Source organism: Typopeltis vanoorti, chromosome 22, assembly GCF_054136105.1.
Source record: "Typopeltis vanoorti isolate ZY-2024b chromosome 22, IOZ_Tvanoo_1.0, whole genome shotgun sequence".
NCBI classification, from domain to species: Eukaryota; Metazoa; Arthropoda; class Arachnida; order Uropygi; family Thelyphonidae; genus Typopeltis; species Typopeltis vanoorti.
The window spans coordinates 10,572,307-10,597,461 of record NC_143570.1 but is presented as its reverse complement, the minus strand read 5'-3'; the positions used below and the strand labels follow the sequence as shown (position 1 = coordinate 10,597,461).

At 34.8% G+C, this 25,155-nt stretch overlaps 1 protein-coding gene across 5 annotated transcripts in view; it reads left to right on the top strand.

Moving 5' to 3' along the window:
- The first annotated feature begins 475 nt into the window (after window positions 1-475).
- The window catches only part of Stat92E (Signal transducer and transcription activator Stat92E), a 477,065-nt gene continuing 452,385 nt past the window's right edge, over window positions 476-25,155 (top strand). For all 5 annotated transcript variants that reach the window (XM_090412268.1, XM_090412269.1, XM_090412266.1 and 2 more), the window contains exon 1: window positions 476-822. In XM_090412268.1, coding sequence (XP_090268394.1) covers window positions 817-822 — 6 coding nt within the window. In that variant the 5' untranslated portion in view covers window positions 476-816. The remainder of the gene's footprint in view (window positions 823-25,155) is intronic.

Sequence of the window (25,155 nt, the reverse complement as noted above, 5' to 3'; positions counted from 1 at the left end):
TGGAAGCCCTCTCCCCTGCTACCCCTATCTATGAGGCTTGTCCCGTGGATATCAATAAGTAAGTCAGTCTTCTGTAATTGTATATGATCTGTTTCTTTCTATCTTTCGTATTTTAACTAAGTGATTGTGTGACATTTCATTGCCTTTCCAGAAATATTACACTATAATTATATCCCTTCTTTCTATGTCGTGCTTTTGTCGCTTTATTTTAAAACATAACCGGCTTACTGAACAATTTGTGAGTTATCAAAGTAATGTGCTACAAAATAATATATTATGCATATAAAGTAACGTGGAAAGTGACATTTATCAATAGTCACCTGAAACTCGACTTCAATGCTTTGTGGTTTAAATTTTATTGTAGAAGTTTGTGAAACTTTGTTGGTAATTATGTTTGGCAATGTTACCACTAGTGGTGGAAGTTGTTGTTCTGTGGTCACGTGAGTTTTTCGTAGCTGTTTTGTTTTTTCTCGGAAATGAGGATAGTGCGTAACCATCGATTATGTTGTCTTTTTAGAAGTGATGTGTATTTTTTCATAATTTGACTTTGGTTATGTTATCCAGCTTATTATAAAACTAGCGGCATCCTAACGATTGTGTTTGTTATCTAGTGATTTTGAACTAGAGTGTCTAATTTTAAAAGCGCCTGTGACTAGTGATTAAGACTTCCAAAGTTTGGAAATCCTTTCGTATAGCCGACCGAATCTAAGCCTAGATAGTATGTAGCAATGTGTCGCAGTTTTTTTTTTTTATTCATGAAAAGAGATGCTTAGGATTTTCCAAAGGATTGCGCCAGTATGTGTTACTGCCCACTAAATGAAGGTACATATCTTATTATGATATTAATTTAGTGTAGTATGCTTATTTTTTTAAAAACTTACTTGGTAACCCTAATTCTGGATATCAGTATATATATAAAATAGAGGTGTTTAATTTACAGATCTATAATAATATACTATAATAATATATATATATATATATAAAATAGGGAGAAGTGTTTAATTTACAGATGTAGTGCGTAAATTTCATATTGCTGATTTTTCCACTGCTTTTTTGATACTGACAATCAAGATAATTTCCTTGAGTGGTAAAGTTAATTTTAACACGAGAAAAATTTTGATTCATTTTTCTCTAAGCATAAAATAGTAAATGTTCGGTGTCTTAGACCGATAAAGACTAATGGATGTTAATATATATGAGTAATTTATGTTGAATGTTAGTAGTGTAAACAGTGAAAGTAGCAGGTTGGATGCAAATGTCTAACGTTGTGATATTGTTGGACATTCCGAGGAGCATGTACATTTTCAAACATTAAAACATTGCTAGCTAAGGAACTATAAATTGCAGCCAACCTGTGACTTGCTAAACCTTCATTATGTTTTTTTTATGTTTTATTTATTTTATTTTATTTTATTTATTTTTTTAAAATGCCTATGTATATATTTCTTAGATGAAGTAAATGAATTGGTCAGAAGTTGAATAATGATGTTTGTAAGGGCGCCTGTATATTATGTCTGTTATATGATAGGAGTAAAGTATACATTAGAATTTTTCTCATCTTTTCATTGGTCTACACTTTTATAAACAGTAACTGAAAATTTGCGACTGCTCTTTATTCACCTTGAATATAACACACTATTCATAGTATTACCACCAGAAAAAATTACAACAGCACAAAGTGTGTTTTCTTTTTTTTTTTTTTTTTGATCACCCTGTACAAGATGCAGTTATTAAATATTGATTGGAAAAGACCTGAGAGTTTTGATTATTCTTGTGATGACATAGAAATCGTTATATGCTTTTTTCAGTTTAAGGGAGTTAGCCTGTCTCATATGGAGGTAGCAGAATTTCTTCCTACATGAAACCTGGGTTTTTCATCTTACATGTAAGCAAATCAGCCAAAGGTATGCAGGCAAAAAAAAAAATCTTAATAGGTGGTAGGTTGTGTTATGTGTTGATGGTGACTGGTGCCTTTTTTTTTTTTTGTAAACTATAATACATTTGTACTATGGTCAAGCTAAAGATTTCTTTTCCTGCTCAAAATAAGCAGGGCAATGGTCTCACACCTTGCGATGAAATTCATCTTTACCTAGATGCATTCACAAATCCACAGCCTGTTTGTTGGAAAGTGGATATGCTAAACACTCAACCAACCAGACCAGTTTGTTGTAAGTGAGGGATTAAATAGTGGAGATGGGGGGGGGTTGCTTGGAGTGCATTCCTGTGATGAGTTGTTGGATTCCTAAGAGGTGTCGCATAATGATAATATAAGACATATGTATTTTAAATGGTAGATGATTTTCATTTCCCCAGTGACCCATGAGACCACTTCCTTGCTTATTAGAAACTTTGAAGAAGCCACGTTTTGCTAGAGTAACCTTTTCCAGATTTAATCATTAATCCATGCTCTGTACTCATTCTATATGTTTGCTGCCTTCTCTGGGTGTGAATGAAATTCAAAAAAAAAATAAAGGGAAAGAAAGAAAAAGTTTTTTAAACTGGAGATGGATGTAAATGACTGCTTTCAATAATTGAATAAAAACAAATAATTAGAAGTAATGGTATAAATAAACAGAATTTCCTTTCTGCCAGTAGCAGAGATAAACAACAAAACGATGACACATCTTTCTTTTTACTTGTGCATGTGATCATCAATTGTGTAAAATTATGAAGACACACTCCTATGTTAGAGCACTTTAAATTAAAATAATGTACTTCACGTTTTGACCTTTGCAACAATGTCAACATTAATGACCTTGATCTTCAGTAGTAATGCCAAAGTTTACCGGTTCATCATTATTGATGCGGTCAGAGCTTTGACTCCTGCCTGACCTCTTGCAAAGGCAAGAGAGAGAGAGAAAAAAAAAAAAGATGAAAAATTTAATAATAAAAAAGTAATAATTAAATACATAAATAAATGGAACTTGTTAGAGTTTACTTCTTTTCAGCCCTGTTATTTTTAAGTTTTGTTTATTGTGAACCACTGGTTAAATGTTTATCTGTATTTTTGTTCTGCATGGTTTTTATATACAACAGCTGATAAGGGGAGTGCTACTATCTTCTTCTCTTATTCCTTTCTCTAGATGTTATGTGGTTGCAGGTGGGTGTTCAAAATTTTTGAGACTTTTAGGTCCACCATTGAGATTATGATGGATTACCATGTCAGACTTTGAATTTTTGTTTATACAAAAAAAGAGAAAAGCTTTTCAAAACACTACAATTATATGGGGTCACTGGAATATTATGCAGAGCAATCTGTAGTCTGTATTTAAGTTGTCAGTCAGCATTCAGAATTGAAGGAAATATCTGTAGTCTGTATTTAAGTTGTCAGTCAGCAGTCAGAATTGAAGGAAATATGGGAAGATGGTTTGATGTAAAATCAGAGGTAAGACAAGGATGCGCATTATCTCTACTCTTATTCATCATCTATATGTATCACATTATGAAAGAAAGTGGCATTAGGCCTGATATTAGAATTGGAGATGTCAAACTTAGCTCTTTGCTTTATGTAGATGATGATGATGTACTTCTAAACACATCTAGTGCAAGTCTCCAGAATTCTCTAACTAAATCGAATAACAGCTTTAACAAATTTGGTAAGAAAATCAGCAATAAAAAGACCAAAACTATGAAAATAGACTGGAACATAGAACTTCAGCTGCATTCTGAATGGTAATCCTATAGAAGTAAAATATTTAGCTATTCAGGCACAGGTTTTAGTCAAAATGGCAGGTTAAATATGGAAATAGGACAGAATAAGCAATGCTGGTATGTTGGGCAGCCAGCTGAATAAATTTATATGGAATAAGAGAGAAATTAGCCAGAACACTACTCTAGCAATATATGACTGTTTTCGAACCAGTTTTAAGTTATGGATCTCAGTGTTGGGTTAGAAATAAAGCATTGATCAGAGACTATAGACCATAGATATGAGGGTTATGAGAAAAATTAGGGGAGTGAACTGATGGCATCAATGGCAGAATCATATTAAAAATGAAGATATTTGAAAGGAACTTGACATTATTAGCATTCAAGAATGTATCAGCAGAGCTAATCAAAAGTGGTATGAACACTTAAATAGAATAGATGAGGAAAGGTTAGCAGAATAGGTGTTTGTTGCCAAGATGGCAAGAAAGAGACCCAGAGGAAGACCAAGGTCTAGGTGGATTGATTCAGTTAGGTTCTGTAGCACAGTGAAATGCATAATCATTTTCCTGATTTTTCCATAATTTTTGGAATTTGATGTTTGTATTCTTTTCTTATTGGGATTGTTAGAAGAAGGAAATGTTAGATATGGCAATATAGGAGTGTGTACAAGTAATAGACTAATGGATGAAAATTGTGGATATAAGATTAATAATAATCTAAACTTAATCATGTAGTGCTTGCCGTAGTAACCTGAACACCCCTTGGGGGTATATATCAGGAAATTGATGATGATTGCCACTTTTGGTACAGTGTTAGTACTTGGATGCCTTTCCAATAATTTCTGTAGCACATTGAAATGCATAATCATTTTTCTGTTTTTCCATAATTAAGGAATTTGATGTTTTGTTTTCTTATTGGGATTTTTTTTTTTTTTATGTTGCTACCACTCACAAAAGGTTGTAAACAGTGGTGAGCTATGGAAATTTTAACAAAGGGCTTGCATCGTCGAGCAAAAAAAAAAAAAGTGCCTAACTTAGTCCTTATATTGCGACTTTGTAGAGCTTCTGACAGATATGATAATTCCTGTGGGATATCAATCATTAATGCTAGATCTTTTAAAAATTCCAAATTGAGAAGTCAGTTTAAAAAGTCCTTATATTTATCGTTCGATGCAAAATGCTTGCATAAAGCTTGGTAATTTCTCCACAAAGCAAGAGCCATTCGTAAACTGCAAGCTGCCCATCGTGGTCCAAACACACGGCCGATCTTTAAAATTTCGATACCAAGGTCTTTTGCAATTGTATTTAATTCTCATTGATTTTTTGGTGATTGATGATAAAAAGCATATAATTTATCCATAAATATTTCAAAATGGTTTATTTCTTTAATGTTTTTTTATTGAATCGTCTAATGCTAAGTGTAAACGATGAGCGCAATGCCAAATCACAACAGTGGGAAAATTTTTGTAGAAGTTTGATTGCAACACCTGATTTGTTTCCTAACATTACACTAGCTCCATCAGAACAAAATGCAATAAAATGATTTTTTATATACTTATCAGAAAATCCATATGAATTTAAAGTAGCAATTATAATAGCACATATACATTCCATGGTGGTATTTTCTACAAGATTATTAAACAAGAAGAACAAGGGGCTTGCAAATTTGAGAAAAATTTAAGAAAAGGCTTGCATGAGCCCCTTATAGCTCACCATTGGTTGTAAACCTATATGTTAGTGCTTTTGGTGAACAAGGATTTTTCCTTTTTTTTATTATTAATTTTATATATATAATGTGTTAGCGATTTGGATAGGCAAGGATTTTTGCTTTTTTTTTATTTATTAATTATCTCTATCTCTATCTCTATTTTTTTTTTTTTTTTTTTTTTTTTTTTTTAAACTGTTGTCCAGAAGCCCTGTTCTAGATACAAAACACGGAACTTTTTCAAGCCACTTCAGGTCTCCATCAATGTGGAGCTCTTGTACTGTGTGTAATGAAGTTCATCTCTTACCTAAATTCACCGAAATCCATGCACATGGTGGGATTTGAACCTGCATCCTGTTGGTTAGAGAGCAGATAAGCTAACCACTCGACTAACCAAACCAAGAAAGTTACAGGTTCATTGCTTTTGGTATATACCTGGGTGAACTACAGTGGGGGGGGGGATTCTTATAGGTGTGGAGTAAACATTTTTGATTTTGTGGGTGGTTTAAATGCAGCCTTAATATTTTATTTTTGTAGTATTCTGTAGTCAAAAATACTATAACTTACACTCCAGGGAAACAAGATATGCAATCCCAGTAAGAAATGAACACAAACAGCACATCAAAAGGAGTTCTGTAGTCTTGTTCTTCTGTTATCCAACAGCTTTCACACAAGTAACCATAAATTGACTACAGAAATGAGAAAGAAAAGAAATATAGATCAGGATTTAACCATTGGTCCCCAGACAATAAACAGAACTTAAAGGCCTGTATAGAACTAGATCCTAACCAACAGTGATTGATGTAGTTCCCCTTATTTATGTACTTAATTATTACTCTTTATTGTTTAATCTCTTTTTTTATCTTTTCTTCTTATCTGCAAGGAAAGAAAAAATCAGAACTCCATGGTGGACTGAGGTACTTGAAGAGGTAGCGAAGAAAAAGAAGAAAGCATATCAAGAGTTCCTGGCAAGTAAGTCAGCTTGTACCTTTGGATAATACAGAGAAAACAGTAAGAAAGAGAAGCACCATTTAAAAACTAGCTAAACAATAGTGGGAAGACTTTGGTAAGAACATAGAAAATAAATATCAGACAGTTGGCAAAATATCCTGGATACTATTGAAAAAGCTTAGAAATGGAGGAAAGAGTACTATAAAAATGAATCAGGTGACAAAGGTGAGTATGAAAACTAATATAAAAATATTCTAGATGTGTATGGAGTAATTACTTTGAAAGGTTGCTAAATGAAACAAGCAGTGACATCACAGTGGTAGAAAACACTCAACAGGAATGCAATATACATATGAATACTTGAAGTTAAAAAAAAAAAAGTCATCAAAAACTGGATGACATTAGGAAGGGTCTAACTTGAGATGTGCAATTGTTTGCTGATGATGCGAAGCTAGGCAGGGCAGTCAGAGATGCTATTGATATCCAGCACTTACAAAATGATTTGAATAGGCTGGAAATTTGGGCAAACGAAAATGGCTGTTATTTTAATGTTAGTAAGTATAAAGTTATGCACTTTGGCATGATGAGATTTCCAGCAGCATATTATATTAGTGGGGTTATGCTACAAGAAAGTGATGAGGCTATTTATCTTGGCTTAATGGTGGATAGGAATTTGAAGTTCAAAGGTAACATAGCAAAAGTTGCAATTACAACTCGGGAGATAATTGCGATGAGGATAGAAATAGACAATGAAATTAGCAAAGCTGATATGGTAGGATGTCAACTTGATACACTTACATGGAATAAGAGAGAAATCTGGTGAAACACTAAACTAGCTGTATATAACAGTGTTCAAGCCAGTTTTAACATGTGAATCTGAGAGCTGGATTAGAAATAAAGTATTTGATCAAGGACTTGGGTACCTTGATATCTTTCTCAGAACTCATATCTGAGTTGTGAGAAAATCTGAGAAATATCAGAGTGAATAGATAACATCAATGGTAGTATCATATTAAAAATGAGGATATTAGGAAAGAATTTGATATTGTCAGCATTCAGAAATGTGTTAGCAGAGCTAATCTCAGGTGGCATTGTCGTTTAAATAGAATCGGAGAGGGAATGTTACCAAAACAAGAGTTCTTTGCAAGAATTGCAGGAAAGATGGAGAAGAAGACCAAGACCTAGGCAGATGATACAAGTGGTTGAGAAGACAAAAATTTTTTTTTTCCTTTGACAGAGGTCAGGCTAATGTTAGTGGCTGATCAGAGTACTAACATGGGAATTTGCATAATTCTACACTTGAACACAGCACATGTAACACCACATGATTAAACACTGAACTGAGCTGTGTGTGTGTGTGTGTGTCATGGAGGTAGAGGGGAGGATTACCAATCTTTAAAAAATTACAAAGTAACATCCTGCAGTGTCTTGAAGCTTGCATGTTTCAGTAACTAACTTGACCTTTTTTTTAAATTCAGGAAGATCAACATTATTATTATTAGTAGTAGTAATATCATCATCACATCCTTTGGACTGCAGAACTCCTTTTCCCCTATATGTCCTGTGGGTTAAAGATTGGCCTGGCCGTTGCAGTGTATACATAAGTATGCACTGTGACCCACTGTATATATACATATTTCTGATTGATGTTATTGGTATTAAGCAGGATTCCCAAACTTCTTGGTCAGAGAACCCTAAGTAAAATCTTTGTTCAGTAAGAACAAAGACCCCCAAGAGCAATAAGGTTCAAGTTAATATATTTTAAACAAGTTTTTTCGAAATGGTATCCAGTTGTGATTTGCAATGCATATTAAAAAAATTGAATGAATACTAATTGATTAGCAAAAAAGGAATTCATCATTGCTGCATTTTTACTTTTACTGTAATACCTTACAAATGACATTAAAATATTTACACTTCCAAATGGTTTGACTCATCTAATTGCATTGCAAACGTATAATCTCTTTCAGCTTTGAATTTACTGTTGTTTGGACATTTGCCATCTCAGCAATCCTCCATTGCACTGTATTATTAATACGTAGAATATTCCATAAAATTGGATTACTATCCTTTTTCATAGCTGACTCTATTATTATTTTTATAGAGGGTAGACTTATTTTTTCACTTTCTATTATTTCTTCAAGAGTATATGGCTTTCCTTTAACCAAAGGATAAACTCTCTTCTTTATCACTTCCAGGAGTTTATGAAGTGCCCTGTTTTTGTGACTGGGCTTACTATGGACAGACAGGAAGAACTGTTGACATCTGCCTTGGTGAAAATATACATCCAGCACTATCGTTATGGCATGCCGGATGTAGCAGATCATGCCTTGGATACCCTTTCACACAGGATCAAATGGAAGAAAACAAAAGTGCTACACATAAGTCATTATAAGTCAGAGAGATTGTTTTTGGAATCAACAGAAGTCTTAAAACATACTCCAAACCTCAAGAAGTATGGTTGTATAAATTTACCAGAAATCTGAGAAACAGTCATTTTAAGATCTAATTAATATGAGGGAAGATGTCAACTAAATTTGCATGGAATAAGATTACTCAAAATGCTAATATGAGCTGCTTTAGTATTTACCTGTTCTGGCCATAAATACTGTTACAACTTCAACAGCACAAACCTTGAATCTATCAATAAATCATTTACAGCTTTCAGCAAATAGAAACAAGCATAACATGCATATAGCAGCACTCAATGTTCATAATATCCCCTTCCCCTTTTGCTTTCTCATACACAATGTCTGAGGCCACATATCGATGGCAGAATTTGTTTTCTCTCTCTTTTTCCAACATAGGACTTTAGTTCCTCGTGTTATCCATTACAATTTTTTATACTAGTCTCACTGTTATACCAAATTGTTGTTTTGCATACTGTCACAAACTGCTTTTGTGCTCTGAGGATTCTGGATATAATATCAACAAAATAACAGCAAATAAGTTAATAAATATTATTTTCTTATCATTCTGTGTTGTCATCAGTATAGTGAAAATAAATAACACGTACTGTGAACACAAGTTTTTCTATGCATTGAAGTTTTTGTTATGTCCCCTCTCCTCTGCCTGTCAGCTAAACTCTGCAAGCCACACTTGCAATCTATCTGCATAAGAAACATTCTGCAGACTTCTCACTAGCTTGGTAACTTGTCTCTGAATCCTCTCCACCATCTTCTGATCCTAGTTTTTTTCTGAGCAATAAATACAAAATGTTATATTCAGGCAATGACAATCAAGGAAAAACAGGAGTAGTCATAGTATTCAACATTAAATACGAGGATAATCTTCTTGAATGGCGAGCAGTCTCAAGTAGAGTGATATGGGCAAATATCAGAATGGGGAACTGGACAATGAGACTTATTTGTGCCTATGGTCCCATAGAAGTTTCTACTAAGGTAGAAGTGGAGGAATTTTTTGAGGCTTTAGAAAAAGCAACTGACACAATGAAAAAGGAAAAGTTGGTCCTTGTTGGGGATCTAAATAGCAGAGTAGGAAAATATTGTGAGACATACAAAAATATTTTGGGAAAATTTGGAGAAAAGAGCAAAGCTAATAATAATGGCAAATACCTGTTGGATTTCTGCTCAGGACATGGACTGGTTATTACTAACACCATGTTCCAACATAAAAATGTGCACAAATTCACATGGAGAGAAGAGGCAAGGAATAAGAAAAGTCTCATTGACTATGTTATTGTTGATAGTGATGTTTTCTCCCTGGTGCAGGACACCAGAGTGTACAGAGGATTTGAAATCGGAAGTGATCACTATTTAGTCTTGAGCAGGATAAAATTGAATTTTGTACTGAAAAGAATAACATGTAAGAAAGTTTTAAAGTGAATAAAAGTCGAGCAGCTCTCAGATGTGAACTGTAGACTAAAATACACAATGATTATTGAAGTAAAAATGAAAGAGTTTGAGAACAGGAACCAAACCTTGGAGATTCAGTGGCAAGCTTGAAGAAAACTCTGATCGATTCAGCTAGAGAGGCATGTGGTGAGGTTGTCTGTAAGGATAGAAAAATCAGAACTCCATGGTGGACACAGGAAGTTAAAGAGGCAGTGAAGGAAAAGAAGAAAGCGTATCAAAAGTTCCTGGCAAATAAATCAGCTTGTGCTCAAAGTCTTCCCATGACTTTTGTCATTGGAAGACTTTGCCAAGAACATGGAAAATAGGGATTAAAAATGAGGATTAACCTAACCTAACCTATGGGGATTAAAAAGAACTGGTGCAATACACGTGTTCTTTACAAACCATATTGTCTGCATATCTAAAATTGTGTAATGTTTTATTCTTCTTTTCCATTAATGCTTGTGACGTAAAAACTCTCAACATGTAATTTGCTTACTTCACACCTATCAGGAGGTCTTAAAAATTATTATTATTAATAATCATGACTTATTTTTAATGGTATTAATAATGCCAAACAATTTTATCAAAAGATATTTTATTAACTGCTTATATTTCGCTGAATTTCAAATCAGCATCATCAGAGCACAACACAGCTAGTATACGTGACAGTGAGTAAGGGAAACAATACAGTTGTAATGGACAAACGATCTAAAGTCCTATTTTGGTGTCCTCTAATATAAAAAAAAAATTACAGCTATGTGGGAGTTGCTCTTACAATAACAGTCTTCCAAATTTTGGGCAAATTAATGCAACCATATTTGTTTAGGTTAGGAAATTTCTTCAAAGCCATGGCTGACTCAAATAATTCTTCAGATCTATAATGACTCCTAAATAGCACATTCGTTTTCTTCGATCTAATCCTGTGTGAAGGGATATCCAATGCATGGTCTGCTAGACCTGACTTGCTATAGTAATAGCAGTGAATATATTTTTATGTTCTTCCAGGCGGATGTTAACTGATCTTCCTGTTTGCCCGTAGTAGGCCAAGTCACACTCACGGGGAACTTCATACGCTCCAAGGTGTGCTAGAGGGTGAAATTTATCCTTAGGTGAGTGGATCAGAGTTGCTAGTTTAACATGAGATTTGAAGGTGGTGCGAAGGCCATGTTTCATCAGTACTTTGGCTATCTTTTCTGATGTACCTCTGACATAGGGTATAGAAATGGCAATGTTGTGTTCTTGTGTATTAGAGGAGGGAGGGGGTAATGTGGCTAAGGAGTATTTTATCTATTTGAAGGGATTGTAGCCATTGGCCAAGAACGTATGGCACAGATATTTGAGTTCTGTGGACAGAGTTGTATATCACTAGAACAAATGGCTCTAGCTCTCTGTGTTTTTAAATACAAGCGGTTAATAAAACATCTTTTGATAAAATTGTTTGGTGTTGTTAATACTGTTAAAAATAAGTCATGAATAACCGTCAACACATAAGCATATCTGTTAGATTTATTATTATTATTATTAAGAGAGACCTTCAGGAAGTCAGGGACTCATTGAGGGAGACCATATACTAGATGCACCAGCTATCATACTTATTCTTGAATACAATCAAACTGCTTGCACTCACAACATCCAATGGCAATCCATTCCAATCACACATCACCCTATGAGAGAAAAATCTAGCCCTCACCCCTTCTTAGCAGCATTCATTCTCAGCTTCCAAGGATGCCCTCTTGTCCTATCCCCACCCTCCATAAATTGAAAAATTTCATCAACTGAAATCCTGTATGACTCTTTCAGAAGTTTGTAAGTCTCAATCATATCACCCCTCTTTCTCCTGTTTGCTAGTGTCTGCAGCCTACAAATTCTCAATCTGTCTTCATAATCAGTATTCCACCATTCTGATATAATTTTTGCACTCTCCACTGTATCAGAATCACAACAGAATCCAAGAGACCAGACCTGCACACAATAACCCAAGTGAGGTATCATCAAGGCCTTGTAAAGAGGCAAAATGACTTCTTTATCTTTACATGTGAACATTCATTTCAGCATTGCAATTATCTTTTGGGTTGTATTTGACATCTTTGCTACACGGCCTCTGAACTTCAAACTTGCTATCTACTAACACTTCAAGATCCCTAGCTTCATCAATTTCTTCTAGCATAATAACCACCAATATAATACATCATATCATTAGGTATCTAATCGTGCCAAAGTGAATGAATACATTTACTAACATTGAACTGACACCCATTTTCTCATGCCCACAATTATAGCCTATTCAAATCATTTTGCAAGTACTGCATATCAGCAGCATTCCTGATTACCCTACTTATCTTTTCAACTGTCGCTAATGTCAAATCCTTTCCAATATCATTAATGTACAGATTGAATAACAATGGACATAACACCTCTCCTTGTAATACATCACTTGTTACCTTAAATTTTGCAGAGTCACATCCCCTGTATACCACTTTTTATATCTGCCAATCCACCATCCTCTTATCTATACTAATATTTTATAATCCAAAACCCATATTCTCCAATTTATGCAACAGCTACCATGCTGTATTTTGCTAAAGCCTTAGCAAAATCCAAAAGTATCATGGTGTATCCATTCCCCTTGTCTATTTCAATGGTAACATTGTTATAGAACGTGACTAAGTTGCTAAAACATGATCTTCCCTTAGTAAATCCATGTTGCTCATTGCAAAGTAGATTCACTGTCAACCCATTTCTGAATGTTGAGCCCTGACCAATTTTTCCAAAATCTTCACTATCACTCCTTAGATACTAATTGTCGATAGTTGAATAAATTGGTCTTTGCACCAACTTTGTTAAATGGAATTACCATACATTCTTTCCATTCCTGCAGAATCTTCCCTCTTCTGAGACTCATAATAAACAGCCTGGTCAAAGGAATAGCCAGTTCAGCTGAACACTCTTTTTAGCAAATGTGCTGATATCCCATCAGTCCCTATTGCTGAATTCTTATTTAGTTTGTGCAAACAGCTCTAATACCTCATCCTTATACACCTGAGTTACTTCATCCAATGAAGAGGTAGCAGTGAGATCAATGTTATATACACTCTGTTGATAGCTTTTAACAAAAAATGCACTCATTAGTTGAACAACCTCTTCTGCATCTGTAACCCTCATGCCATCTGCATTTAGAAGAGTTATTCTTTCATATTCATTCTTTCTTTTACTTGCAGCATATCGATGGAATTCTTGTGGGTTGTCTTTTGCACACAGAGACTTTGCTTTCCATACAACAGTTGTGACTATTCTAGCCTGCTACTTATAATTTTCATAACAGACATCATCCTTATGCACACGGTATTCCTTCCACATCATTCTTTTCTTACGAATCTCTTGCTCAATAAGATTACACATCCATTTGACCCCTACCCTATTTATTCTTCGAACTCTCAGGACTGATATTGCATCATTTAAGTATTATTTAAATGCTTCCCATTCACTGTCGATTTAAATACTTCCCATGCACTACCCATCCAGCAACCAATCCCATTCCACTGAACTCATTATACTCCTCAGATGGTCATAATTTCCTGCTTTGTAGTTCAGCATGTAACCTTTTCTGAATGGAACATTCACAAAGTTATTTCCTGAGCGAGAGTACTGCATGATTACTGTCGCCAACTAGAGTCAGAATAGTTATGTCTTTAACTGAAACATCCTCTGACACTGTAATCAAATCTAACACTCTTGAGGATGTTGTCCCGCAACAGCTCAATAAATTCATTTTTATTCTTCTCACAAGATTCTGCTGCTACCCAATCAATATTTGGATAATTAAAGTCTCCCATTATGATTACTCTTTTCCCGTTCATATTTTCTATTTGGTGATGCACTTCTTTATCACTAGCAGCTAGCAACAATCATAGATCTCAACTCTAACTGGATTCAAGTTATCTGATATCATTAGCAGCATGTCCCCTCTTCTCCTATTCTCTCTATTCTTCCTAAAAATACTGTACCCTTTTGACTCATTACCAGTTAGTGTGTCTGATTCTGATAGCCAGGTGGCACCGCCTACAATCTGTGGTCCCAACATATTGACTAAGGCAACAAATCTACCTCTTTGTTTCTGATAGTCCTAGCATTTGTGTATAGAAGTAATAATCTACCTGCATTTTCTTTTGTATACTCTTGTCTGCATGATACAGTTGAACAACTTGCAGATGTCTATCCTTCTCTAGTTCCTTGTACCTATAAACATCTTTGCACAGGTTTTATGCATCTGAATGGGATGAACAAAAAGTCGAAATCATTCTCACCTTGTCAACATTTCCATGACAAAGCCCATTCCCGTCATTAACAGTTATATAACATTGTCGCTCTTACACTTACATTTTCACCATTCCTCCCTTTATAATTTAGTTTCCCTGATTCTTTGTGTTAGGTTTCATACCATTTATTAGTTTTTCTTGACTCCTGATACCAAATTCATTTAGGTGGTGGCCATCCCCCCCATCCAAAAACTCGCATCCATTCCTTCTACACATCCTATGCATCAAATTGTTTGCCATCATAGCCCTTCTTCTTAATTCATTGTTATCATATTGAGGTAAAATACTGACAATTTTCACTTTCTCACTCTTTGCTCTTGCCTCTTCTAATAACCCCTTCATCTCCTTTCTCATACTTGAACTTATTGCTGGTTAAGTAGTTAGTACCTGCTATGGTATCTCATTTACTTTTCTTTTCTGTTTTTAAATTGCTTCATTTATATTTTTAATTTTTGCTCCAAACTCACTCATCAATAGCATGTTTTATTATAGAGTCACCATACCAAATAACATCTGTCTTTTTACAAACATTGGCACTTACCTGATTTCCATTACTTCCTGACTTATCTGTTTCCGTGCTTTGTTGTTTCCTATTTTGCTACTTAATTTTCTTTTTCTCCATATGTTCATTTAAACACCTCTTGACTTTTTGTAATTCCCACGTCATCTCTGATGATCTTGTTTAATTTTGCTATTTTGGAGGTTAATTAATTTTCATTAACCTCCTTTAACCTCCTCCATATCGCCAATAACCTTATTAGCGGGACTAGCCTTATGATTCTCGCCTGTGGTGCTCTTCTTAGCATTACATTTCTTGTGTGTTTTTGCCGCCATTTTAAACTTATATGTATTATTGAAATATCTTAATAAAAATATGTTATAAAACACTAAAATCTACACTAATATATTATAAAACACTAATTTTCTAAGGGAAAAATAATAAAACAGACAAAAATCACCAATTTTACACGAGTGCTAAATTCACCGACCAACCACAATGTATCCTCAAACAAAATTATCTCTTGATAAGTGGATATACTAAATATTTTGAAAGATTCAACAGAAAATTGCAGTTTTTTTTCACTTTCAAAAAGCTGTCTAGGCTGATGGAATGACAATAACAGAATGGGATCAATTTTATTTCATAACTGCTGGTCACAATTATCTCTCAATAAAAATTTCAAATTTTTATTTGGTCCCACATAACTTGTGCTTCAAAGTCATGTTTTTCAAATTTTGAGGGAATTTTTTTTTCAGAAAAGAAAGGCTTGATGAAGCCTAAATGAAGGTGATTTTGACCATACATATTATACTACATGTATATGTGAAATATAGAAAAAATTAGTTTTGTAGATCCATCCTCTAGCCTACAGGATAGAGTACAGAATGGGGAAAGAGTACTTTGAACTTAGCAGTCATCACCATTTTGGAAAAAAAATTTGTTTGTCTGAAAATGCAAATAAGAAATTAAAAAGTACTCACCTTGAGCATTAAAAAAATAAATAAATAAAAAGTTGAGCAGCCTGGAAATAAGCCGTGATTAATTCTATGGATCCAGCAGAATTAATAGGATGCCAGGGAAGAAAAAAACCATTTTTTTAAAAGATTTTGAACAAAATAATATGTGTGTTATCCATTGTTCCCTACCAGAGAATGCTAAATCTGGAATCCTCTAGAATGTTTTTGGCTTACTTGTTCCCATTCTGTTATTTATCTGCTATCCTTAACTGCTATCTGGAATCTGAAAATTATTCCGATCTCTTTGACATACTGTTCTAAAGTTTAACCATCTGCAGCATGACTTGTAATCTTACAGTCTGCCCAAACAGTGAAGTCTTCCTAAGTTAGTTTCGTATGATGATACAATGGCTGCGAGTCCCTTTTACGGGAAGGTACGGCAATATTTCAAACCCCCCCCCCAAATTTTATCCAGGCTTGGGATAGGCATAGCTGACAAATCAGGCCTATGACTGGGCCTTAAGTATTCTTGACTGTAATCCCTGTGTGTTCACGGGGCCAGTTTGCCTGCTTGCAGGATGAAAAACCCCAGATTAACTGGTGGAAAAAACCCTGCTCTCCATGCCAAAGACCGGCTAACTTAGCTATGGCTGAGGAAGATCCTTTAAGCTCCTCACGTCATTGAAGGGAATCGAACCTAGGACATTCCTTCCCCAGGGATATGGTTGCAAAGAGCAGTGCCACTAAGCTAACCGTGTGGATTCTTCCTAAGTGATCAATATCCACAACTCTAATTGGCTTCCTTTTTCCATTTCCACCTAACAAGCTGGATGAGATACAGGAGTATTTGCTGTAATCAATAATCTAATGCATATCATCCATATACCAACAGAATACCCAGTAATCCTCTTCATCTTTTCAATGCTCTTGATCTTTTCTTAACCATTTCTTCTTTCAGATATGCTGGAAGGAGAACTGATAAAGAATGCCTCTTGTCTTGGTATTTCAGACCTTAATCATGTGCAGCTTTTTTCTACAGAATGCTCTTCACTTTGTTATTCTCAGTTTTGTGTCCTCTAGTACTACAGAGCAAGGTTGAATCAGTGCGATTCTTCCATCCTTTTCGTGTTCAAATATTGTTCCCACTTGCCCTGAGTGAGCTCCTGAAGTTATCCTCACTGAAATGAAACCTTCATTTTCTGCTCATTTCAAAATTTTCTAAACCGTGGTTTTGTGAATTGACATTCAAGCACACTTTTTTGTTAAACTATGTGCTAGGTAATTTTAGAGAAAAATTTGCATTGGAAGGAGACAAGAACTTTTGCTTCATTTTCAGCCAATGCTTAATCATACAAGATATGAAAAACAGCTATTAGCCATTCAAAATCTGACTTTGAAATGGCCAAATGCAGAAACCTCACTCCCTGTACACAAGACAGTTGTGTCTCCTTGAAAATGCCATCAGAGTTAACTTCTGGTCTTCTGTGTCCATCTCTTTCTCACCCAGTTGCACTGCTGCAACCAACCCTAAATATAAATCTAACCTTGCTGAATCATTGTTTTTTCTCTAACTCTTACATAAATGACTTTGATTATTCAAAGCAAATCATTTCATGCTATACCAAAAACAACAGTATATGATATCTCCTTTGATTTTTTTTTTTTTTTTTTTGCCAGAATGACATAAGAAAAATCTTAAAAAAATCTTGATACCAAAAAGTCTTCCAATCCTAATTGTATTTCCAATTGTAACCATAATTGTGCCTCCTGACCTAATGCCACTCTTATACTGTATCCATATTGTTTTATACTTAGCTGTCATCTGTCCCCATACATGGAAGCAAGCCTCTTTTGTATTCATCCAATTCCAGAGGAGGGAGGGAGATAAAAGTTTGCTATCAAACTACCAACTTTTCGTCTTAACCTCATGCCTCTGAAATTTTGGAGAAGTTAATCAACAGTTGACTTCTGTACTATTTCTAGACCTACCAGTTAAATGATGGCTACCAATATGAATTATGCCACTCTAGATTTATGACTGATCTAGTTGACATCACCTACCTGGATACAAACCATAGGATTGTTTTTGAAGAAATTTGGGCTATTACTCTGGACATTTTCCCAGAACATTTCATTGAGCCTAGCATCAAAGGACTGCTTAGCAAATTCCCATCTTTTGTCCACATTCTGATCAAAATATGGACCAAAGATGTAATTGAATAGCCTGTTTTTCTACCTGTCTGATAACTCTGAACATTGTGTTAGGTGGCTTCCTTTCTTTGAACTTCCCCTACAATGCAGGTGTCTCTCAAGGTTTTGTTCTATTACCTGCTTTCTCCTGTACTTTCCAGTAACTCTGGTCATAGTTTTGCTGACAATAGTAAATTCCATCTTTCCTCCTTGCAGGGCCAAGAACATCTTAGACTTCAAGATCATCTACAGGTATCTTAAATGCAAACTGTCATATTCTTTGATGAGGATTATCTAGTTGCCTTCACTGCTACCAGAAGTCCTGCTTTTTTTTCACTCCCACAAAAAAAAAGGAAAGAAAAAAAATCCCCACTCTGCCTTCCTTTACCCTCGATAATACACAAATCACTAGAGATGATCATATCTCTTTTCTTCAATTAAGCACTTACCTCTAGTGTTTCTTTGCACCAACATCACATCAGATGTGATGCTTCTTTGGTCACTAAATAACTGTGTCCTTTTCTGCTCAAGATGCCATTTTCACCCACCCAACTACTATTTCTGTACAAATCAGTCCAACTTTAGAATACTGTTCTCATGTTTGGGATGGTGCACCAAGAACCTCCCTAAAAGCTTCTTAATGTTATTTGATCCCCCCAACCTCATACTGTCTCACCTTTTCACAGACAGCCTATTTTAATATCTCTTCTAAAGGTGCTGTTTCACTGAACTGTTGTCCCTTATTCCTCTGCATTCCCTTAATAAAGCTTGATAAAGCATAAGTAATAGTTCAACATTCTTTTGCAGTTTATTTTCAAACTCACCAAATCTGCTTCTCTTCTTCAGTTCTATCTGCCTCTCTTAAAAAGAAGTGGCAATATTTTTCTTCACAGAAATTCTGATTTTTCATTCTACAAAATGGGCAAGCCAACCAGAACAGGCGAAGTGCGAGACATTAATACACTGGCCTCATAGCATTAGTTACTTTGGCTGTAATTCAAGTAAACCACTACCACATTCTTGGGAACAGCCTACCTCACATAATGTTGCCCAGCTCTTCAAGTAAAATACCAACAAGTTCTTTTTCCTTGTAACTCTTGCCTACACACGGCAACAGTGTACTATTAGTTTTGTAACCTCTTGTGTGTGAATTGGTTTTGTAACTATGTTTGATCAGCACTTCTGATATGCCCAGTAAGAAACTAATATTTATGTTGAAAAAAAAAGTGTAAAGTAGTTGAGAATAAATAATTTGAGATTTGTCTGCTGCTTAGTGGAACATGTGCACATATGCTCAACGAAGAGGCCAATTGGTAATTGACTGCTGACTGAGAGCATTCGGTACCGACAATATTTTTTGGTAACAGGGACAAACAAGAGAGAATGAAAGTTTAAGCAAGAATACTAGATAATTTTGTTCTTAGGATGTTTTTGAAAAACTTGACAGTCGAAATGAATCCTTGGACTGGAAAATAGTAATAAAAGGAGATATTAACTAGATGTTCTATACCATTGTTTGAAAAAATGCTAAATGGAAAGTTTTATCTTCTATCTCAAGGACATCAGTGATTTTAAATTATTTTCATGGATACAAGTGATGAAATTAGGCAAATCTGAAACTAAAGTTGCATGATAGAGCTCTAATTTGATGTATTTTGTTGATAAAGTAGTAAAAGGAATTGTTTTTCTCTGGTAAAGAATTTCTGATTTGTGCTTCTTGTAATTAAATTGCCAGAGCTAAACTCAGTGAAACAGTGTGGATGAATGGAAAAAATATGTATGCTAATAAAGAAATACTGCAAAGACCTTTGGAAGTTAAGGAGAAGTTTTATATTTTGAGAAAAATCTGATAAAAAAAAAAGTGACTAATGCATATTTATTGTTTTTGAAGAAATTTGTTGTGAAAAGCAAAATGTTCATTTTGGTAGACTGATTAAGTATAGTTCGCCCACCATTTCTAGATCCCTTCTTGGCTTGATGCCAAGAATAGTCGATTCATGCTGAAGGGGAGAAAGAAATGATGTATGAATTGGTCGCCAACATGCGAAATCACGTGCTTTCTTGTCTCTCGCTGTACTAGTACTAGCTTGATTTTTGTTGTTCTTTTTTTGCATTATTTTTTTATTATTAATTTGTATGATGGATCCAGTACAGTCAACAAGTTCTATTGTTACACGTTTCAGTAGTTCTTGCAAAAGAATATTGAATAATGTGCTGACATTCTGCGAAAAAGAATTGTCAGAAGGCCGTCTTCTTCTTCCCCTTTCTCAAGTCATAAAACGTGCAAGTGCTATTGCAGGCGTATCGGGGTCGACTGTTAAAAGAGTTTGTAGGGAATCAAAAGGTGAAGGTAAGCCAAAATTTAAATCTTCTAAAAAAAAGCGCCAGAGAAAGAAAACCATCGAAACCATAGCTTTGAATGGTTTTGATGTAGACGTTATAAGAAGAACTATTCACGAATTTTACGTGGTCGAGAAAAGAGTGCCAACTGTTCCGAAATTGATTCCTGTGCTTAAAGAAAAAATTAAATTTCCTTGGAAAAGAGAAACTTTAAGGAAAATACTTCATGAAATCGGATTTTGTTTCAAAAAGTCCCAGAATTAAAGGAAACTTATCATCATGGAGCGAAGTGACATTGTTTTATGTAGAACGCAGTATTTGCACACATTAACACTCTACGTACATTTTTCCAACTGTTATACAAGCAAAATAGTTACACTTTAAAAACAGCAATGTTCATAAAAGAAAAGCTAAATTTTCCGACCTGTAATAATAAACAAACTCAGTTTGTTTATTATTACATCCCAGAAGACAGACTGATTACCCTATTATCGGAATGGATTCTCCTTTTTCTGACATGCGCAGAAGTGTCGAGGGACCTCAAATCGGTGGGCGAACTATACATGTGAAACAAACTGTTAAAGGTGATCTCAAAGTATAGTTTTATTTATTTTTTAATTTATTTATTTTTATTTGTTTTTTTTTATAGTGCAAAGACATTAAAGGTCATACTGTACCGGCCAACCAGGCTGGCATAGTTTTATTTAGAAGGCCTTGGAACCCCAATAGTTTTTATAGTTATTAATTTAATTATATTTACCATGTACAGCAATCCCTTGATTACTGCGCCTAATCCCTTTAAAACAGGTGCATTAATCGAAAATGCACTAATCGAATATAATAACCTATGGGTAAAAGTATAATTTGTTCCTCAAATTTCTTTTTTGAACCTTAATTTTTTATAAAAGAATTAAGGTATATCCCACGGCCTAGTTAAAGGAAAACCATGAAGCTGAAAGACAATAAAACATATTCAGAATATAAATTTTATTATTCTACTTAACAAAGAATTGAGCTAATGTAGTTTGGTGGGCATTTTGTTTCTTTTTTTCATACAACCGACGACATGACCCTATTGCCTCTTCTACTCTTCTGCAAATTTTACTGCTTCTCTTTTCATCAGGGTCAGCCTCCAAGCATTGCTGCTTAAAAACTTCGATTGTACGAAAAATATTTTCAAATTGTTTCTGTGAAATCTCTTTTGGCTGACTATCAGTGGTTAAATTTTCTTCATATTCTTTGGGAACTTCCTACTGTGCATCTAAATTTAGCAGATCAGAATCATTCAATTCTTCAAAATAAGATTTAATTGACTTTTGGACATTATCTTTGAAGGGGAGAAAGAAATGAAGGACGTACGAATTGGTCGCCAGCACGTGAAATAACGTGCTTTATAGATGAAATTTCCCAACTGTTATACAAACAAAATAGTTACCACTTTAAAAACTACAATGATCATAAAAGAGAAGTTAATTTTCCAACGTGTAATAAGCAACTCATCCCAGAAGACGGAGTGATTACCCTATTACCGGAATGGATTCTCCTTTTGACATGCGCTGAAGTGTCGAGGTGTCTCAAATCTGTGAGCGTACTATAGCAGATGGCGTAAATTTTGGCGGTAAAAATTTGGAACATAGTATACATAGTGTACATGGAAGTAGTGTAATATGCCATTAAAAATAACTTTGTAAAATGTTTTAAATCGGTAACTAAATTATTTTATTCTGGTGAGTGATTTTTTAAAATAGTTAGCCATAAAAATGCATAGATAGAAAATTTTTAAAATCTGTAACATTTATTTTTATGATGTATATAGGCGCGCTAATCGAATTTGGGTATCGAAAAAAAATGACGCACTAATTGAGGGATTACTGTATATAGTTTTTAGCTTTATTAAAATATATATATTTTTTATTATTAGTTAAGTCAATCAATTCCCAGATTCTGAAAGGAATGAAGTTAAAGATTATTGCGTCATATTTGAACTCTTCTAAATTTACTGAATACAGTATGAGCATAACAGTAAGGTGCATCTGTAAGGACACAACGTGTGTACTGCACACAAAAAACAAACACAAGTCATTAAACACTGGTACACTGGCCTCATAGTCATCCTTAAAAAGACTATTCTTTGGAACAGCTACCTCATATAATATTGCCCTTTTCAAATAAAATATCAACAGATTCCTTCTTTTGACTCTTGCCCAGAGATAGCGCTAGTGTGCTAAAAGTTTTATAACTTGTGAACTGATTAAATACAAAATAAATAAAAACAAAAAAAATGGGGATGATGAACTACTAGACTATGATACTGTTGTTAGAAGAGAGCTAGCAGATCAAAAAATACTTCAAAACAGGTGATAATAGAAAGGCTGAAAAATGGATAAGTATATCAAAGTATGTTCACAGAGTGCTGGGAAAAAACAGAAAGATAAATATGTAGATGTAAATGAAAAATAAGTATGGTATAAAAATTTTATAAAAACAGTTCTGATTCATATTTTATAAATTACTATTCATTTTTTTTATATATAATTACAACCAATATCTGATTTTTGTTCATCTCTTATTAAATTAATATCTTCTCTGGTATCCTTCCTTCGTATAACATTGCATCATGCATCCCTTCAAAAATCCTTAGGCTGGGAAAGGGAAAAAATATTTTATTTATTTATTTTTTTTAACATGCAATAAATGTTAGCCAAATGGAAAAGGACATAATCAATAATCTTTCTGTATTTTAGTCTACAGTTCACATCTGAGAGCTGCTCAACTTTTATTCGCTTTAAAACTTTCTTACATGTTATTCTTTTCAATATGAAATGGAATTTTATCCTGCTCAAGACTAAATAGTGATCACTTCCAATTTCAAATCCTCTGTACACTCTGGTGTCCTGCACCAGGGAGAAAACATCACTATCAACAATAACATATCAACAATAGTCAATGAGACTTTTCTTATTCCTAGCCTCTTCTCTCCATGTGAATTTGTGCACATTTTTATGTTGGAACATGGTGTTAGTAATAACCAGTCCATGTCCTGAGCAGAAATCCAACAGATATTTGCCATTATTATTAGCTTTGCTCTTTTCTCCAAATTTTCCCAAAATATTTTTGTATGTCTCACAATCATTTCCTACTCTGCTATTTAGATCCCCAACAAGGACTAACTTTTCCTTTTTCATTGTGTCAGTTGCTTTTTCTAAAGCCTCAAAAAATTCCTCCACTTCTACCTTAGTAGAACCTTCTGTGGGACCATAGGCACAAATAAGTCTCATTGTCCAGTTCCCCATTCTCATATTTGCCCACATTACTCTACTTGAGACTGACTGCCATTCAAGAAGATTAGCCTCGTATTTTGTGTTGAATACTATGGCTACTCCTTCTTTTCCTTGATTGTCATTGCCTGAATATAACATTTTGTATTTATTGCTCAGAAAGATCTCACCAGTTTTGGTCTTTTTTGTTTCAGTCACCCCTATTATGCCAATCTGGTACTTATCTAATTCCTCAGCTAGCTCCATTTCTTTGCCATTCAGGCTTCTTATGTTGATAGTACTGATCTTTAACTCTGGTGATGTTGAGTTGGGGTTTGTTTTCAGATTTGTTCCAGTAGCTGACTTTTCGCTGTTCACCCTGGTTCCCTGGTGAAAACAACGGGGGCCTTGTTTAACTGGGCGACGCCCCAGCCGGCAAGAAATTTTGTCATGTTGTACCATCATTTTTTATTTTGGTTTAACCAATAAGAATACAATTTGGTCGGCTAAATCCCAAATTGCCAGCCCATCCTCGTTCGTTCAGTATCAAAGTAGATACCCAACAGGGTGCACCACGAGAAGGTGGGGATTGGACATTAGGTTAGAAGCCCTGGTCGGTTCTCCGCATTCCTTTAAAGGCTATGTGGAGGTCTCCTCTCAGTTATACAGCTTTGACCCTTAAGCACCCCGTAACTGATGCTCTCCTGCTGTAATTAATCTCAGCCTGCAGAGCACGTGGTTGCCAGTTTGCCTGTTCGGGAACCGAGATTCTGTTTAGAAACTGGTGCATTTTTTTGTTCGGAAAATATGTTCGAGAACCGTTTTGTTCGAGATGAGAGTCATTCGATAACTGAGGTTCCACTGTACTAATAATAATAGCATTAGTGTAGTCTGTATGTTGAGGATGTGAGGAACAACTAATTTTATTCTTTTTGGTATTGTTATAATTGGACAAGTAGGTCTGTCAAATAAAGGAGAGTTCATCAGAAAGGGAAGGCTGGATGGAACAGAAGTTGGAGGCTCTGTTGACAGGAGCTTTGATAATACCATATTGTTGAAAGGGGAGGGATAATGAGAAAGCTTATGTATATATCTATCTGTTTGTACAGGTGGGTTTTCTCTAAACTGAGAAAGGAAAGGTGCCATTTGGTTGATGTGTGATTAGAGTATCTAGAAAAGGCAAGCTATTATTATTTTCTGTAGTCAACTGGATTCTGGGAAATGAAAAACAATAGTCATTGAAGATGATGTTAGAGATTCTGCAGGGTGATTAAATAGACTAGCAGTGAATGCCAAGGTAAATGGTTGTAAAGTGTGGCTGTACTCTGGAATGAAGAGATCACAAACTGTGTACTATATTGAACTGCAGGAAACTAATGAGGCCAGAGATTTGGGAGTTATGGACAAGAAGTTGAAGTTTAGAGGACATATTGC